This window comes from Saccostrea cucullata, unplaced genomic scaffold (assembly GCF_032062105.1).
Source record: "Saccostrea cucullata isolate Sc308-1 unplaced genomic scaffold, CSIRO_AGI_Scuc_v1 ctg9664, whole genome shotgun sequence".
NCBI classification, from domain to species: domain Eukaryota; kingdom Metazoa; phylum Mollusca; class Bivalvia; order Ostreida; family Ostreidae; genus Saccostrea; species Saccostrea cuccullata.
In genome coordinates, this window is record NW_026924975.1 from 2820 (window position 1) to 21683 (window position 18864).

The 18864-nt window shown below is 32.8% G+C and overlaps 1 protein-coding gene across 1 annotated transcript; it reads left to right on the forward strand.

Annotated features, from left to right (window-relative positions):
* Positions 1-2331: 2331 nt before the first annotated feature.
* On the forward strand, positions 2332-16237 carry LOC134267753 (uncharacterized; the record flags this gene model as incomplete). The annotated part of the gene is made up of 4 exons (XM_062749965.1): positions 2332-2391; positions 3548-4043; positions 4364-4603; positions 15752-16237. Coding segments are annotated over exons 1-4 (1282 nt in total), but the record flags the coding sequence as incomplete, so codon positions are not given.
* Between the last annotated feature and the right edge of the window lie 2627 nt (positions 16238-18864).

Here is an 18864-nt window from a genome sequence, read left to right on the forward strand (position 1 = left end):
ACATACCGTACAATGCAAGTGGTATACACGTAGACGCACGTCTTAGGATTTTCATTGAGATACCAAAGCATCAGACTATCTACAAATGTTTAGACAAAATGTAAAGATTGCCAAAAAGGTCAGACTGACTGACTGACAGAGAGACATACAAAGGGACAAACGGTCGGACTCGGTGGAAATCTATAGCCCCTTCATGTTCCAGGTGTGGTGAATTAATATATCTGGCATCAATTAGGACTGATAACAATGTAGTCACAGGTACTTGTGGACAGAACACACCCCCCCCCCCTTAATATTCCACCTAGGGCTTGTTGGACATCTTTTTCACAAATTATATTTATAACACTTAATCATCATGAGTACAATAGAAAAAAAATCATTAAAACACAAATATAATCGCTCCACAAAAAAAAAAAAAAAAAAAATACCCAAAATGCAGTATAAGAGAGATCTGTCTTATAATGTATAGTGGATATTTGTTTTGTGGATCGATTATTTTAGGGTTTTAACGATTTTTTTTTCTATGGAATGTATGGTGAATAAGTGTAATTAATATAATTTGTGAACAAAAATGTTCGACAAGCCCCGGGGTGGAATATTTAGGGGGTTGGGGTGTCCTGGTGTCCTGCCCACAAGTACCTGTGCATGTAGCCTACAAATGTACATGTAGGTATACATGAAAGCCCTATAGGAAAGATTTACATTGGATTTAACTGATTCATATGTTATTGCTTTTCATTTTTTGGGAAAGTGTTAATAAAAGTAGTTTATTAATATAATTTAACAAAACCATATCTCCGGAATTTAGAGAGAGAGAGAGAGAGAGAGAGAGAGAGAGAGAGAGAGAGAGAGAGAGAGAGAGAGAGAGAGAGAGAGAAGGAAGGGGCTAATTCTGCGAGGGAATTTCTCAGTTATTTATCTGCTTTCTCGTATTTTGTCTGTATGTTATTATGCCGCATAAAATGTACATATTTGTACACTGTTTATAACCGTTTATTGGATAAGAACTAAAGACATATACAGACCCTGAGACGTGCTACTACCCCACACGCTCGCTGCACGAACGGTACACGAACGCTACACGGTTTGCACGAAACGCTGCACGGTTCACACGAAACGCTACACGGTTTGCACGAAACGTTACACGGTTTACACGAAACGCTTTGCACGAAAGGCTGCACAGTTTACACGAAAGGCTGCACGAAACGCTTTGTACACGTTTCTCACACACTTTGTGCACGATTCTCGCACGTTTTGGCCTCGGTTTGGATTTTTCTACTCGGAATATCTCGGGCATTATAACCGTTTCATCATTAATTCAATGGAAATCTTTTACAAAGCTACATTAAGCAGCTGTTCAAATTAAATTTCAGTATACACTTGTATTATATAAACCAATAGAAATATTTAATACTCCAACAGTTGTAATTAATTGATAAATAATTGTCAGTTCGAATTAAATTATTTATTTATTAATCCAACTGTTTAAAAATGAAATGCCGATATCATGAATGACTGTTTAATAAAATACAATTTTTACACATGTATTAGTCATTCATTTTAATGTAATATTTTTACGAGTATAATTTAATAAATTAAACACAAATTCGATTTCTTACTTCTTATTTAATAATATTGAGTTTGATTTCCGTAGGCGGAGTACATGTATTTCTCGTGATTTTTATTTTAAATTAGTTATAAAATTTGCCTATATACTCTACTAACGATTATTGATACATTTTTAAAGATTTTTTTTATTTTACGCAACCATTATCAATAGGAGGGAAACCGTAAGGGGGGGGGGGGGGGGTAATGTGATCTATTAATCTATTCTATTCTCTTTCTCTTTTTACATAAAGCTCATCAAATAACATCAGTATACCCATCATACACTGTACTGTAAAATCCTTCATTTCAAAACAGGACTAAGCGTATATATTTATAAAAATATCTGTGTACATTTATTAATAGTCACGGCATCTGACTATACATTGTACATACAAAATAGATCGATCTTTACACCGGCATTCAGGTATGTTACAAGAAAACTGAAATATCTCAGATGAAATAAAAAGTACGTGATTTATAAACAAATAATATACAATTTTTATTATTCATGATTTACTCCTAAGCTTTTCTTACATGATATTCATTAAAAGACTACCAAATCAATTCTGTTTATTTTACTGTTTACGGGTAGAAATTCGGATGTACAAATAAAAGATGAAATCCGCTGATTTATAAGTTGTACCCATTTAATATTTATAACCATTTTATTTAAAAAAAAAATCCAGTCGTAATTTTCAGGTGTCGTTAAGCCGTGAACTCAACATGTACAAAGAGCAAAACCTGTTTTCATGTGCCATGCACTCGGAGCCCGTGATCGCTGTTGTAAATGACCTTGATCACAGTTGAAACGCGGAAAAAAGACTCCAATACAATTTGAAGGGGTGTATCTGCGCACACATTTAACATGTTTAACAAAGAATTTAAAAAAGAATAGAAAATTAAGCGTCTGCTGAAACTAACATTAGATTGAAAGTAACAACAAAAAATGAAAGACTGTACTAAGAATTTAATTTACCCCCCCCCCCTTCGTTTATAAAGATGTGGTCGTCAGCGCATGTGTGCTAAAATTATAAAATCCATTTATTTGAAAATAATGAGCAACAAGTTTTATGTATTAAAAAGTATTTAATGACACATCGTTTCAAATGTAAAGACAACAGCGGAGTCCTGATATATTTTGCTTTAAATTAAAAAAAAATAATACCGGTATTTCTGTCTTTCTTTGAGCAAAAAAATTTTTTTAGAAGCCATGATCGCGTTGATTATTATATTGAATTCAATGCCCTTAAAATTGTTGTACATAGTTGATTAATTTAAACACATTTTCTTCGGAAAGAAAAGAAATCAAACAAATATAAATTATACATTACCGCTTAAATTCGTTTTGTTTTTCCATTTTTTTTTTTGGTTTTACTCCTATTATATCACAAGCATAACTAATTCAATAATAAAAGACTAATAGAATTTTAAATCCTGACCCATCGACGGCCATATTTAAAATGAAATGACTTCCGAATGAATCTTACACGATTCTTGCACGAAAGTCGCACGTTTCTCACACGGTTCTTACACGAAAGTCGCACGTTTCTCACACGCTTTTCGCACGCTCGCTACACGGTTTGCACGAAACGCTACACGGTTTACACGAAACGCTACACGGTTTGCACGAAACGGAAAGCGCACGAAAGTCACACGCTTTTTTGGGGTAGTAGCACGTCTCAGGGTCTGTAAACTAAATTTTTTTTACAAAGAGATCACCTTTATTTTAACTAGTATGTACATTACTAACAACATGAACAAAACTATTATAATTATGTTGCAATAAATGTCATGTATTTGTTTAAAAAATGCCTTCATAAGTAAAACACACAGGGAATACTATGAATTGAGAACAATAACTACAAAGCACCATTACCAAGTAGGCTATAAAATAATATTTATCTGATACTTATGTGTGAAGTGCTGCATGTATTAGTAGTTACTCGTAATATTTTTAGATAAGTTCTCCACACTGACTGATGACGAGGTGTCCGTGTTATTCTGTTTTCTGTGTTCTGACTCCGGTCCTCCTGACTTCACTGACACAGAGTGGCTGGACTTGTTTAATGTGATACGAGAGAAAGTGTATAATAAAAAGAATCCTGTAACACGTGAGGAGGTACAGCAGACTCTGGAGAGACTGAAGTCACGTGATTACCTTTGGGAAGATCAGGACAAGATAACAAAGGACACAAAGGATGAGACAATGTATAGGATAACATCAAAAAACAGTGTTTTACCATTCTGTTGCAGTAGTTATGACTCAATCAGTGTGTACCTGAGATCAGGGAGATACAAGAGAAAACCTGGAGAGAAGTGTGTCATTGGTAACTGGCATGGCAGTGATAACGTACTGATACGCCGTCTACAGATAAACGTACTGACTCACGTCACCATGAAGGGCACGGAGATATACGATGAAATACACCAGATATGTAAGTCAGGGTAAAATAATTGTAAATTGTTATAATTTTCTTCCAGAATTTTATTTGAATAATTGGATTACATTTTAAAGAGTTAAAAAGTTATCGGTAGAAACATTTATACATTTAAATCAGTTTCTTTTTTTTTTGTTGCTTTGTATTAGCTTCATCGATTACAATTTAATGCTACTAGATTAACATATTATAATAGAAGTAACTGATCGTGTTTAATAAATCTATAATTTGAATGTATCTCTACCTATACACATGTATATATACATAATTGTATTACAGTGTAAATGTTTATTATAAACGGTATATTTTTTTTACAGTAAATATCCCAGAAAATAAAATCAAGAGCAGTAAAGATGAACGAGAAAAATTTCTAACGGTACTAAGAAGAGAAGGGGAGGCTGTACATTACAGAGGAAGATCACAGGACAGTGTAGATCACGTGACGTGGCTCTGGAGATACTTTGGTGGAGCGAGACCTGACATCGTGAGATCCTGTATAGGTCTACATCCACACAACGACATTTACATCATCGACAACAAACCTTACAGAAAACCAAGTAAGAAAGTTTGATTTTCTAGAAAAAAAAATAAAATTAGTTCTTTAGTTATTTCTGTGAATTTGGACCTATAAATTTATATTAGCTCAGTTCATTATATTTGTTACCCACGATCTTGTATAGAAAAGTGATTAATCTGTTCAGTAATCTAAATAAATATTACTGAGTACCTAAATCTACCTGTAACTTTGTGTAGACATAAATCTAAAAATAAAGGGTGTCATTTTTTCTACTTACATGTAAATCAAGGTGAGGATTGGGGTTTGGGGATATTGAAGTTCTTTCATGACCATTTTTTTTATCTTTCAAACACTACGACTTACCTTTCTTTAAACTTTAACTGAACTGCAACGTGTGTTTTGAAAGTGCATGAGGGTGTGTGTATGTGTGTGTGGGTGGGGGGGGGGTGTTTACATACGTCCCAATGTTTATTATCTATATGATTTCTATCGTTTGAAAAAAAAAAAACTATGGGACTGAATCCCCCCCTCCGCTAGCCTCCCTTGTTACGACGCCAATGGTTATCTTTTTAGCTCACCTGAGCCAAAGGCTCAAGTGAGCTCTTCTGATCAAAATGTGTCCGTTGTCTGTCGTCGTCGTCGTTGTCGTCGTAGTCGTCGTCGTCGTTGTTAACTTTTCACATTTTCATCTTCTTCTCAAGAACCACTGAGCCAATTTCAACCAAACTTGCTACAAAGTATCCTGGGTTAAAGGGGATTCAAATCTGTTCAAATGAAGGGCCACGCCCTTTTCCAAGGGGAGATCTTCTCAAGAACCACTGGGCCAGGAAAGATGAAACTCATGTGGAATCATCCACATATAGTGTAGATTCAAATGTGCTCAAATCAAGACCCCCGGGTGTAGGGTGGGGCCAAAATGGCCAATCAAGGTTTTTTATTGAAATATATAGGAAAAATCTTTAACAATCTTCTCCTCAAGAACCACTGGGCCAGGAAAGATGAAACTCATGTGGAATCATCCTCAGGTATTGTGGATTCAAGTTTGTTCAAAACATGATCCCCTGGGGGGTTAAAATTCAAGCCCACCCCCCCCCCCCCCAAAAAAAAAACTTTCAGCTCTGATCTGATTTGTGCTTTTTCCTAGCCAATTGCTCAGGTGAGCGATGTGGCCCCTGGGCCTCTTGTTTTAATTGGAGCCTTGTTTTTTTTTTTGTATTTTGCAAATCCAAATGTCAGTTAAAGCATTAGTCTGTTTCTCTCCCTCGATTTCGATTTAAAGTAGGTCTACACTCGCACAACGTCATTTACGAATAGTAAAACCTTTTCCCGAGATGTGATTTTTTTAACTATATTGGTTTGACTTTTAGTTAGCGTTTTAAATATCCGGTAACGATTTTGCTCCAAGTCGGTTGCGTCTACAAACATACAAAAACTGATTGTTCTACAGTCTAAGGATAAAGTGATTAAAAAGAGAAGGCTGGGAACAACGTTTGGTTGACAGAAATAATTAGGTAATAACTTGCTACATCAGAACATGCATGATTTGTATAATACTCTCGCGACTATTGTCGGCAGCCAAGTTGAAGCTAATAGTAATAATTCGGAAGAAAAGTAATGACTACGAATTGACTTAGACATTTATAAATCTTACTAATCAAACATTATAAAATTTACTTTGAACAATAAATATTGTTTAAGACGCACCCCCCCCCCTTCAAACTGCTTATCCACGGTCGAATAAATGCAAAATTATAAAATTATCTTATGAATATGACAAAAATTGATTCACTTGCAGCATACTTACTTTCTGTTACAAAATTATCCAGTTTGTGAGAATCAGTCAATCACTTTCATTTCATTGTCTCCAATTTACAGACAAGACTAGTGTGTTTTAATTTGTTTAAGTAAAATAAGATAAATTTTAGGAACAATAGGTATTGGGTGTGTATAATTATTGTTTTAAGAGCCAGTCCGCGAGAAAACCATGCAAAATTCAAAAAATCGTCCAAATGGAAGGTTGCAACTTGGGAATTTTTAGTGCCTTAAAATTTTCAACATAAAGATAGAAGTCAGAATATCCACAAAAAAATGTCGAACCCTGCATCTATTTTTAGTAACAGCTCATTTGCATATTTGTGGAAAATCACACAAAATTTAATGGAAAATGTATACAAATTGATCAAGTCGAAAAGTTATCTTTTTTCATCAGTTTAATTTCAAATTTTATTTTATTTTCAAAGTCATGGTCCAATTAACACAATTAATGAGTAAAAACTTAATTCAAATGAATATTTTATTTTTTACACATCTATTTATAGATTCTAAATAAAGGAGAATGATTTTTAGCCATTTTTAGATGCTCGTTTCTCTCAAGACCAAGGTTGAAATTAAATCAAATTAATTGTTACTTTAAGAATGATCTAAGGTCTACTCTGTATTAAAATATTGAGCTTGGGAAATAATTTCTACATGCTGTAAATTAACTTTGAAATACCATATTTTGCTACAATTTCACATATTTTAAATAACAGTCTTTTACCATATTTTTGGATTATTTTTATGATATTTAAAGAAAAAGAGAAGATTCTTAATCTAATATATTTTTTAGAAGAGGAATAACTGATTTGGACACTTCATATAACTTTCTTTTGCTTATTTTACCCCCTTGTTACCAATTTGCTGGAGTTAAATTGTTATCTCCCCTTGTTGGAACTCTTTTGTATTATTGGGTAAAAAGTGACAGGTATGTCAATATGGAAAGAAGAAAGTCATGTATGATCATTTTTTCTTCCTCTAGGGAGTTGTTGTGGAGCATTATTGCACTTTGAAAGAGGGAAAACTTATTTTAATATATTTGAATGTAAAAAAATAACAATTTAGCTTGAATAAACAAATACATGTAACAGGCCCATAGGAAGCAATTTCAGTGTGGGGGAGGGGGGACAACCTACATTATCAACTACAAAAAAATACCAAGAATTCCATAGAAAGTAACAAAATAAAATAATAGGTCATCAAATGTTTGGTTTTTTTTATTTGGGGCATATACATGTAGTAGGTATGTTTTCTATAGGGTTCTGTCCTCGGGGAATCTACATGTATTTCATGGTAATTTAACAGATACAAAATTTTTCCTAGTAAGTACAATTGAATAGGAAATTAAATCAAATAATAACATATTTTTAATCAAAATATACATTTGATATTTTGTTGTAGGCACCTGGCCCCGTTCAAGTTCAAGATCATTTTATTCACTCAAACCATTTCAGGTACATGAGGACAATGAAGAATATTTACAACATATAAATTCAGGTCAGAGGACAAGTATATGATATACATAATCAGAATATGAAAAGGAAAAGAAAAACGCATATGAAACATGTAATAATGAAATAAGCGAGGGATCGAAAAATCATGGAGGAATGACTAACTAAAATCATGTATTTTCAATATAAATGCACGTAGTTTTCTTAGTGTCTTAGCAACTTGTTTTGTCATCATTTGAGAAAATATAAGAATACAAACAGGTATTTGATTGCATACTTTCAACAAATTCAAAAATAATTTGTAATTTAAATCTTCATGTAAATTGTTTAGGTTTCATAAATTTAGTGTGTTTTTGAGTTATAACCAAACACCGTCATTCCTAGGAATATTTTTTATTTTACATTACATACTTTAAACTACTGCGTTACGTAACATTCATATATTGATAAAGTCAGACCTCACATTAAAAATCATCAGCTCAAAAGGAGATGCCAACAATTTAGGTACCCGACCGATATAGGACCCTCAACGATAAATATTGGCAATATTAATCGGGGGAGGGTACAATCCCCCCCCCCCCCCAAGAAAATATGAGTCGTTACTGCAGCCAAAACTTTGCTAGTTTGCAGTACAAAGTAGTAAAAATTTAAAACTTGCTATAAACATGATAAAAAAGTATTATATGTGTAGCAGACATTGTATAGGGAACTTGTACTGCCTCGCCAGTGAGCTAGCTTTTCTGATGATGCGGTAGAGTCTCCGTCCAGGCAAGTTAAGCAACGGCGAGCTTGTTTAACCCTTGGATGGGTGACCGCTTCACGTTACAAAATTGGTGGCAGCGTAGTGACTCTGGGTGTCTGGTGTCCTGCTTCAGGAAGTCTTAGAGCTCGGACTTAGTGTCCATATACAGACTTCGTGTCTGTGGACGGCAGGGGTTGCCGTATCTGAAGTCAGGTTCCGATCTGCTTCAGGAATCTCTAAGACTAGGACTTAGTGTCCAGGTACGGACTTCGTGTCCGGGAACGGCAAATTTTGCCAAAATTATTTTCATAACATTATTAATAAAATTGTATAAGGCTGTGTAAATTAATATTTGATAATTTTTCTGAATAACCATAATGGTATTATTAATACATGTACCATTGCAGACAGAGATAAATTGATTTTTTTTAAATGTTATATGTATCCACTGAAAACAGTTGGGGGAGGGGGCGTGTCAATCGATCAAGGTCACTCAGGATATTAAATATACATATTACGAGTGTAGTTTAACCCCATCCACCTCTCCACAATTTACATACTAATATTGAAATGGATAAAATAATGAAAAATGATTAGGGTTCTAGAGGGGTGTTGCTTAAACGAGGAACGGAAAACGTATTATATTTTTTTTTATTTTAGATTAAATCACCTTTAATAAACAAATTTATAAACAATATATATTTTAGAAATTCAATCCCCCATGATTTAAATAAAGTTGATTTGTTCATGTTCATAAAATCTCTTATTCACAGAATTGCAGTCATAGCATTGACGTAGAAACGATTTTGAAAGGGTCGAGGGGGGGGGGGGGGAATTAAACTTACCTGAAAAGAATTTGCCAAGCGAAAAAAAAAGACATTTGTTTGATTCGGGAGGTGGGATAAGAGTAAACTCCAGCATCTTTCATTTTCTTAAACTCCTTTATGGAGCTTTTTGTATAATATCCCCTGTCAGTATTTTTATAAGATTGTACCAATTTAAAATTGGCAGAAAGCAAACAACTAGCTGCAGAACTGTAGCTCTCCGAAAAAAAACATACATTGTGTATATTGATAGACCAGAGAGCTACAGTGCCAACCATTGAAAAAACTGTTTATTTATTGCACACCAAAAAAAAGCGCTGTTTCTCGATTTATTTCTCCGTGTTCTTAAAACTGTCATCTCAAATTTCACAGGTGCTTGAGGACAGCCCCCCCCCCCCACCCCCCTCCTTCGATATAGACCCCTAGGCTTTTTCGATTTTTTTCTCATAAACTATCTTTAATTGCCATATTTGTGATAAGATCTATATCAGCAATCAAAAAATTGCCCAAAGAAACGGTCTATTAACTACCCTACATTCTCTATATAAAAATCATATAGAGAGGGTAGATATTTTTATAAAATGTAAGTTAAAGCAAATTTTCTGAACTGATAGGATAGATTATATCACAAATGTGTCATCCATATATAATTTATGTGAAAAAGTCTAACAGGCCCGGGGGTCTATATTGGGGGGGGGGGAGGTCCTGTCCTCAAGCACCTGTGATGTAAACCATGCCGTTAATTGATAAAGGAGAAAGGACTTTATTGAAATCTAGCCGTTTTTGCAATTGAGGTAAGAATTTGGAAGAATTAATCCAGAACCAAGCGCATTTTTTATGCGCAATAAATATACAGGTGGCACTGTAGCCCTCCGGTCTATCAATATATATTTTTTCAGAGAGCTACAGTTCTGCAGCTAGCAAACAATGTCAAGTCTCAAAATTTATATGAATGGATACTGAGTCCATTTGAATTTAAATACTTGTAATTTCCTTTTTATTAATTATAAAGAAACTAACTTACAAAATGTAAGGAACATATACATTCATATGATTGTTGAAAAATTGCAAGTAAGCCAATACAATTTATTATGTTTTTTTTCCTCATTTCTAAACAATTCGCAAAATGCTTATCCTCATATTAGGGGTAATTTCTGACAATTTAGTTTTTTTTTAATTTCTAATTTAAATATTTTTCACTCATAATTATTATTTCAAAGAAAATTTTTGCATGTTTCAATATCTAACAACAATTGTGTATAATTTAAAGTAATATATTTGACTTTGTAATCCATTTGAGTTTGAGCAATTTTTTTCGAAAATTGGCAATTTGTAAATCCCAATATCTCAATTATTTATTATTTCCCAAGCTCAATATTTGGCAAAGATAATGTTAAGAGTTATATTTGTACAATAAAATCAAAAAAATTAATTTCAAAGATTGGTCTTGGAAGATTTTGGGCATTAAATTTGTAATACTTTTGGCAATTCTTGAAAATTGGCATCATGCCAATTTTCAAGGGTTGTCTGCCCTTTGATATATTGCATATTTGATTATGATAAATGTCAATTTTGAAAGAACATAGTCTTATGTTGTTCAAAATACCTTAATGGAAATGCAAGTTTAATTTTGAGTAAAATAAATCAAATGTGAATTTTACCATTTTTCTTGAATTTTTTAAGTGCATTTGCACTTAAATGTGCAAAAAGGAGGTGGTGCTGCCTACGGCTGCCATGTTGAATGATGGGATTTTTTTTTGGTCATTTTTTAATAACATATTATAAAGTCTAACTACCCACCAAATTTCATTAAGATATGACAAGCTTCGATTTGGACAGTTCTGCATGGTTTTCTCGCGGACTGACTCTTAAGTATGTACAACTTTGTTAGTATAAATATATACTCAAACATTAACAGTATTACAGGGAAATGTTGCAATATTTTTTTTTTCTGGAAGAAGGAAATAAGGTGGGTACCTTGAGTGTAGAGCTCATACCACGAAAAGTAATGCGTCAACATATAATTTTTTACAGCTAAATCTTTTTCTTAAATATTATTGAGTAAAAATAATGCAAATATACGAAGTTTGAGTCCATATTTTTTTTTTGAATGACGGAGATTAGCATGTGAAGCATATTTTCTCATATTAAATTTTGATACGTTAGTCTAACAAAGTGCATCTATCCATAATAATTCATGCAAAACAATGATTATATATTGTTGACTAACATATTTCTCATCTCTTTAGGGTATTAAAGTCGAATATTTAGACTTTAATTCATTTTTATACAACAAAATCTTGGATAGGTAAATTTCAGGGTATATACTCCAATAGGTAATAGCGGAAAAGTGAACCTGCTGACATATGATTTTTCTTGTGTCTATCCATTGCTGAGATTTATGTCTAGCTTTTAAAAGCAGATTTATTAAGATTGAGCCCATTTAGTGCAGAGTATAGAACTACCTTAAATTTTGTAAAATTAAAATTGTTTCAATATTAATCCAAATTAAAATTATTCTCTTTATCAGGATTTTCATTTGCTTTTATTTTTCTATTGTATGTAAGTGTACATGTATTCCGCATTATTTATTGTGAAAGATGGTGAACATGTTTCAGGTCGTATAAATCTGCTATCTGATACCGCTGACAGGAGTTCTCTCCCCATAATACGTACGAGTTATGTTGCGTTACAAAGGCGATATACATGAATTCCTTCCCTCGTTTTAAAAGTGTCACCTTTATCCTTCCATGGACCTGTTGAATACAAGTAGATTTGATATTGCTGTTATGCCTTAAAACAATCGTTTCATTTTTTAGTGCAAAATATATTGGATCAACTTTGTGAAAATGTTTCAGGTCGTATAAATTTGCTATCTGGTACCGCTGACAGGAGTTATCTCTCCATAATACGTACGAGTTATGTCGCGTAACAAAGGCTCCTACATTGTAACCTCATTTTAAAGGTTTCACCTTTATCCTTCCATGGAACTGTTGAATGCATGAAGAGTTGATTGTTGTTATGCTTTAAAACATTTGTTTCATTTTTTAGTACAAAAATTAGATCAACTTAATTTAATCAGGAAGCATTTTGAACTATTTAAAAAAAATCAGTTTCATCATAAAATTAAATTAAAATTAAAAAAAAAATACGGACTTCTGACTGAAATGACTATAGAGACGATGAAAATCCAGGTACTGCACATATATAAAAGTTTGAATGGATGTAGGGAGGAAACGAATAGTTCTCGTGTGTTCCTTATATATGTCACGGGATCTAATCCCACTGAGGGACGTGAACATGTGTTCTTAAGGTATTAGATGTATAACAAGCATTGTTGAAGAATGAAATTTTACTTTATATTTCCTTATCTTTAGTGTTTTGAGGCTTTAATTCCAAAGTTACATAAAGTTTTGTCCAGACATATCTGAAAAAAGTAGAATTTTCAAATCATACTACCACTGTCGGAAACAGTGAAGGGTATGTATGTTATACCAGAAGAGGAATTCTGTGAAATAAACTCATTTTCAGACTGTAATTTTACTTTAGATTAACAAAAATAACATAGATGCTTCATAATAAAAGACTTTTTTCTCAAACGTTACAATTAATTAATAAAATTTCCAGATTAAAATACGTTACTCAATGCTAAGTGTGTATTTCTTATAAAAACAATTAATTTTTACTTTTTTTTAATTAAAAAAAAGAAAAGAGTGGGCTGAAAATTTCTTTGATAGAAAATGACTAATCAATGTTGTACAAAAATAAAATACAAAAAATATTTTTTACCAGAATATTTTAGAGTAATTAAGCATTTACTATCCCTACCCCCAATTTTAGTATCCGTTTGCTGACACACAAATATAGCTTTTCATTCTCAACACTATAAGTATGATTATGCCATTCTTATATATTGATAAATGTATAAAACAACATAAATAAATAAGCCTTATGACATTTTTAACAACGTCCTTGACCTTTAACCTTGAAAAAAACCGTATTTATACACTTGTTCAAGAACAATTCTGGGAGATAAAAAAATGTACATGTAATTTTGTTCTTATGTTAGTTAAAAAAAGTATGGTATTTTTTCCTCATATGTACAGAGAATTGCAAAAATCATGAAAATGAAATCAACTTAATATAAATATTTATTATGACCCCCCCCCTTTCCCAATCTATTTTTTCTCTATGAAATAAATACCTAGTTTAAAAAACCAAAATGTGTTTTCCCTATTTCTTTTTTCTTTTTTTTAAATAATAGTAGAAATTATTTAGTACTTAAAGTTTTGTTCTTTTTTTATTTTATTTTATTAATTTCCTCTCTCTTACGGGTATTTTATAAACATTTAATCAATGGTTAATTTAGAACCAGGAAGATTTTTTTTTCATTTTGGAAACACAACCTTAGTATACAGTCATGTAGTTATACAACAAAAAAACATCTATTATGTCCAGAAAATCAGAGAAAACTCCGGGAATTTTTTTTATGCAAACGAATGACAATGTACATGACCGATCTATAGCTGTAACCGCGGTCTAGATCTAGTTTAGCGAATTAACATGATTATAGATGCCCACTTCCATGTGTTTCTTTACTATGTTTACTGAAAATCGACTAAAAATAACGAAAATCTGTTAAAATATTACATAGTTTAAAGAAATAAAAAAATTACCTCATTTTCTCTACACATCGAAGGATGTGCTATTTTTAGAACTTGGAAAAACCCAAGTATGTATTTTACTTTGAAAGGACTGTTTATGCAGCAATTTGTCTAACAAAAATACTATATCATGGTTTTCTATCAATCTAACATTTGTTCTTTCCTCTGTTAAGTATATTTCTCTCATCTGATGGCATGAATAATGCCAGCGTCTATCAAGCCGTGTTGACGAAGAGTCATGCTTGTTTACGACGGTCGATAACTCTTAGACAGAAACAGTGTTACGACATCGGCAATCATCGGCAAACGCCGTCATTTTTACCGGAAGTGCCCTGTTATACATCTAAATCCTTAAATTACACCGATTAAAATGGTCCCTTGATGGTGAAGTTGCTAGCACGAAAATGATCCCTCGCTGCTCAATGGCCTTCATGCAATGCCAATATCAAATTGAGGCTCTCCGCGGCGAAGAATGTTTCAGTGAAATATTCGAAAAGAGACATTTAAATCAACAAACAAACTCATCATTACAGTATTTTGGACGTTTACAGGCATTATTCATAGTTAATGTATAGAAATATAGAATAAGTCAATATTTATTTCTATTTTTAGGTTAGTTATTTTTTCTGGCTGTCCTCCTTCTTTTCCAAAAGTGCGTTTTTGTGGACCAGATGTATGTCTTATTGTGTGTCTCTTTGTGTAGGGAGGGGGTTTAGGTCGTGAGGGAAATGCAGAAACATGAATATTGATTTGAGTATTGCATTTTTTCATTGACCAAGACAGGAATGTGCTGTCCAAAAAGTTGATTTTTTAATTGCTGGAGAGTGGAGCACAAAAATACAAAATTCCTTTACAAGCTAAAAAGAAACATGACAGTTGATGGAAATAAAATTCTGTAGACTTTTTAAGAAGGGGGGGGGGGGGGGCAGCTCCGTTAAAAGCCTCTTTAAATTCAACATATGAAAAGTTACAATTAACCCCCCCCCCCCCCCCCCAGTTTTTCCTGCAGTTTCTGCGAATCCTACTAAACATGATTGTGTATATATGCTCCTCATGCACCATCGCTTGATTACAATGTCTTATTGATATTTTCCCTTTTATTTCCTCTCCATTTGTCATACTCCTCGTCATTACATCTTTTATATGTAAAAAAATAAAAATAAGGTAGGGGGAATATATGCTCAAGTTCCACCTAGAAATATTACCTTCAAAAAAGTAAAAGAAACTTTTTACTAAACTGTTTGCCTACTTTTGTCACCAGATGTCCGACAAACAAGAAAATAATGTGGTGTTACTATTAAAAGAATGAACTCCCTACTCCTGTACTCTAAAGCAGATGCTCGAATCACTGTGTCTCGCGGGCGACGAAAGCAAAACGTAATTTCAATTTATAGCTATTATTAAGACTAAAAATCATTTTTTACAGATTTGCATTCGTATTTCAGGATTATTATTAAATTAATTTATGATAAATTTCCACATCTTTTTAATCTCATTTATGCCGCAATGGTTAAAGAAGAGATTAAAAAAATGTGGTGGGTTTGGGGGTGGTTCACATCCTAAATCATCTCTGTTCAATAGGACCTAATACATACATGTACATACAGTGTAAAGGTTAACAATTTTTTTATTTTATTTTATTAATTTATTTGTTTGGTGATTCATAATTTATTTATTTGTTTGTCATCTCAGGTAAAATCCATAGCTATCCGGCAGAAGTCAGATGTCAACTGTATTGTTTACTTATATGGGATAAATATCGGATTCCTTTCATTGAACAATCACACAGAATCATAAAGGGCAAAATCAGACAGAGGTATTTCCCTGGTATTACTGATGACGGCTCGGTAGATCCCCCTGATGGAATCACAGAAACACGTGACGATGTGATAACCTTTATATCAGACGACATCCGACATGACGTCATGTACGCCTTTGTTACGGAGTGTCTGGTGGAGGACAGTGATCTGGAGTTTTTCCTGACCACGGCGTCACGTGACGTGATATCAGAATACTGCAGACTCTGGGATCATAAGAGAAGTGAGGGAGAGAGATGTCTGTATGTACCGAACAGACCGTTTGATATGTACGACCTCTTCATAGACAGTCTACAGCTGGACATCATCACACACTGTACCGTATCTGACAGGAGGATTCATCACAGAATCAGTAAACGTTGTAAGTATAACGTCTCCAAGATCTGTCTCTAATTATGTGGTTCACTGGTTTATGACAATTGCATGGAGATATGAAAGTATCGTTTTGATTACTATTTTGATCGTAACTATTTTTTAGATGCTTAGCAACAAATGAGTAATGTTTATGCATTTAAGAGGCAGTCCACCGAAAAACCAGGCAATAGGTGGCACATCGCTTGTCATGGATTTTAATTATTTTTTGCATAGACTTAGTATATTAAGTGTTTACACATGACAACATCAAAAATCTTTTTAGTGGTCCTTTAGTCCTATTTTGGTAAATGCCTTATTTTAAGTGCAAAAAGGTCAACTTAAGGGTAAAAAAATTACTACGTTTTTATTTTTTTTTTTATATGCAATAGCTTCTCAAAACTGGATGTGTCAATCAATATTATTTAAAGCATAGACTCTTATTTTTTTATTTTATAATGAATAAGACTCCAAATTATATTTCTTTAAAAAAATATGTGATCCAAAATTGAGTTGAACAAGTTATTTTTTGAATTCAGCATCCAATTTTCGATACGTTATGAAATCCAATACATCACTATGACAGATTTTTTTCTTTAAGACCGCGGAACATTAACTGGAAAAATTGGAAATATACAGCCTACGTCATTTCTATCTGTTACAATCAAAACATTCAGTGATAGACAATGAAATGGGCGGGTACAATTCAACGCGGGCGTTTGGAAAACATGGGATTGAAATTGCAGATCGAAATTCATTTTCAATCCATTTGATCTGTTTCAGAGCAAAGAGTGAATGTATGATCCAAAAATCAACTATATTTAAACTCCCAAATACATATTAATTGTTTGAGGTTCACTTTAATTTTAGTTTTAGCTTATGATTTTAAGAACGCGAAAGATCATACAAGACAAAGATTATTTTTCAGGAGATATTTGATTCTAGAAGGGGGGATTGTCAATTCGAGTCATGCCTTAACATGACAATAGATTTTAATTCTAGGATTATAAGAGTGCATGGAGATTATACCCGGTACTTATTCTCACTGAAAACTGTTGGACAACTTTATTTAAAAATCGTTCAAGACCCCCACCCTCCCCCACCATCACCAAGACAATGTTATACATATATTTATCAAACTTAAATGAGATATTTGTCCCTTAAATATTTATACATTTAAAACACTGGACAAAAAAAATTCAACCTACCAAAGTTAAAATTATATGTCTTCTGGGTCAATCAGTAATATGAGCCTTCTAAGGTAGATTGAAAATGAATTTCGATCTGCAATTTCAGTCCCACGTTTTCCAAACGCCCGCGTCGAATTGTACCCGCCCATTGTGAATGTTTTGATTGTAACGGATAGAAATGACGTCAGCTGTATATTTCCAATTTTGCCAGTTAATGTTCCGCGGTCTTATGTTATTATGACTACAAAGTGCAAACTTTTGAGTCACTTAATAAAATTGGTGGGAACAGGTATATTGAGAGAAATAAAAAGAGTCAAGTGTACCTATTATTTATAATTTTCCCCTAATTAAACCGATCCCGATCGGAATTATATAAAGAAGAAAATACTATAATTGTTCTGTTAAATTTGGCTCTTTTGCTGCAATATTGTTTAAAAATTACTTTATTCATTTTTTTTTTTACATATTAAAGAGATGGCAGTTGCCTGTAGTTTGATAAATTTCTTAATATTGCATTATTTTCGATCGGAATCGGTTTTATTTCAATCGGGGTCGGTTTTTACCGTAAATTTAGAAATTATTTCCTCTATTTGGTTCTTCATTATAATTTATCAGAAAAATATGCTTGTTTTTCATTTCTATTCAGTCAGTCGTCTGTTTTTACTTGACTGTATTAAACCTAGATTCAATGTATATATATATATATATATATATATATATATATATATATATATATATATATATATATATATATATATATATATATATATATATATTAAATTACTTATGTCTTTTAGGTACATGAAGATTACATGTAAAACAAGTTTGATTTCTTGATACTCGGTATTTCAAAAGATGTATTTGTACATACATCATGCAACAACTGAGAGCAGACAGCTTTCTACGTATAATTTCATTATTTATCTTATTTCCAAGTAAAATTTCTTTTTTCTATTTTCTCAGGAATTCAAGAGTTAAATTCTATCAATGACGAAATTAAACTTGTCTAAATACAGAATATATTTTATATGTACGCTCTCGACTTTATCCAAGTTTTTTTTTGCCCATCATCTGTAAAGCCTTTCTCAATATATTCACCTCTTTTACAAATTTTGATTTTATATAAACAAGACAATAAGTGCTATAGTATCATTATTTAAGCCCAGATAAATCGCAAGCAAAAACCAAGTGGGGGGGGGGGGGTCATGACTAAAATGTACGTGAAAACTTTTATAGTTGGCCAATACAGTCATATACGGAAGCGTATTACTGCCACTTGAAAAAAAAAATATTGTAAGTCGTACATACGACATAATAAGTCGTACGTACGACATAATAAGTCGTACGAACGATATACTATGTCGTACGTACGACTAAATAAGTCGTACAGTGTACGTACGACATAATAAGTCGTACGAACGACATAATGAGTCGTACGAACGACTTA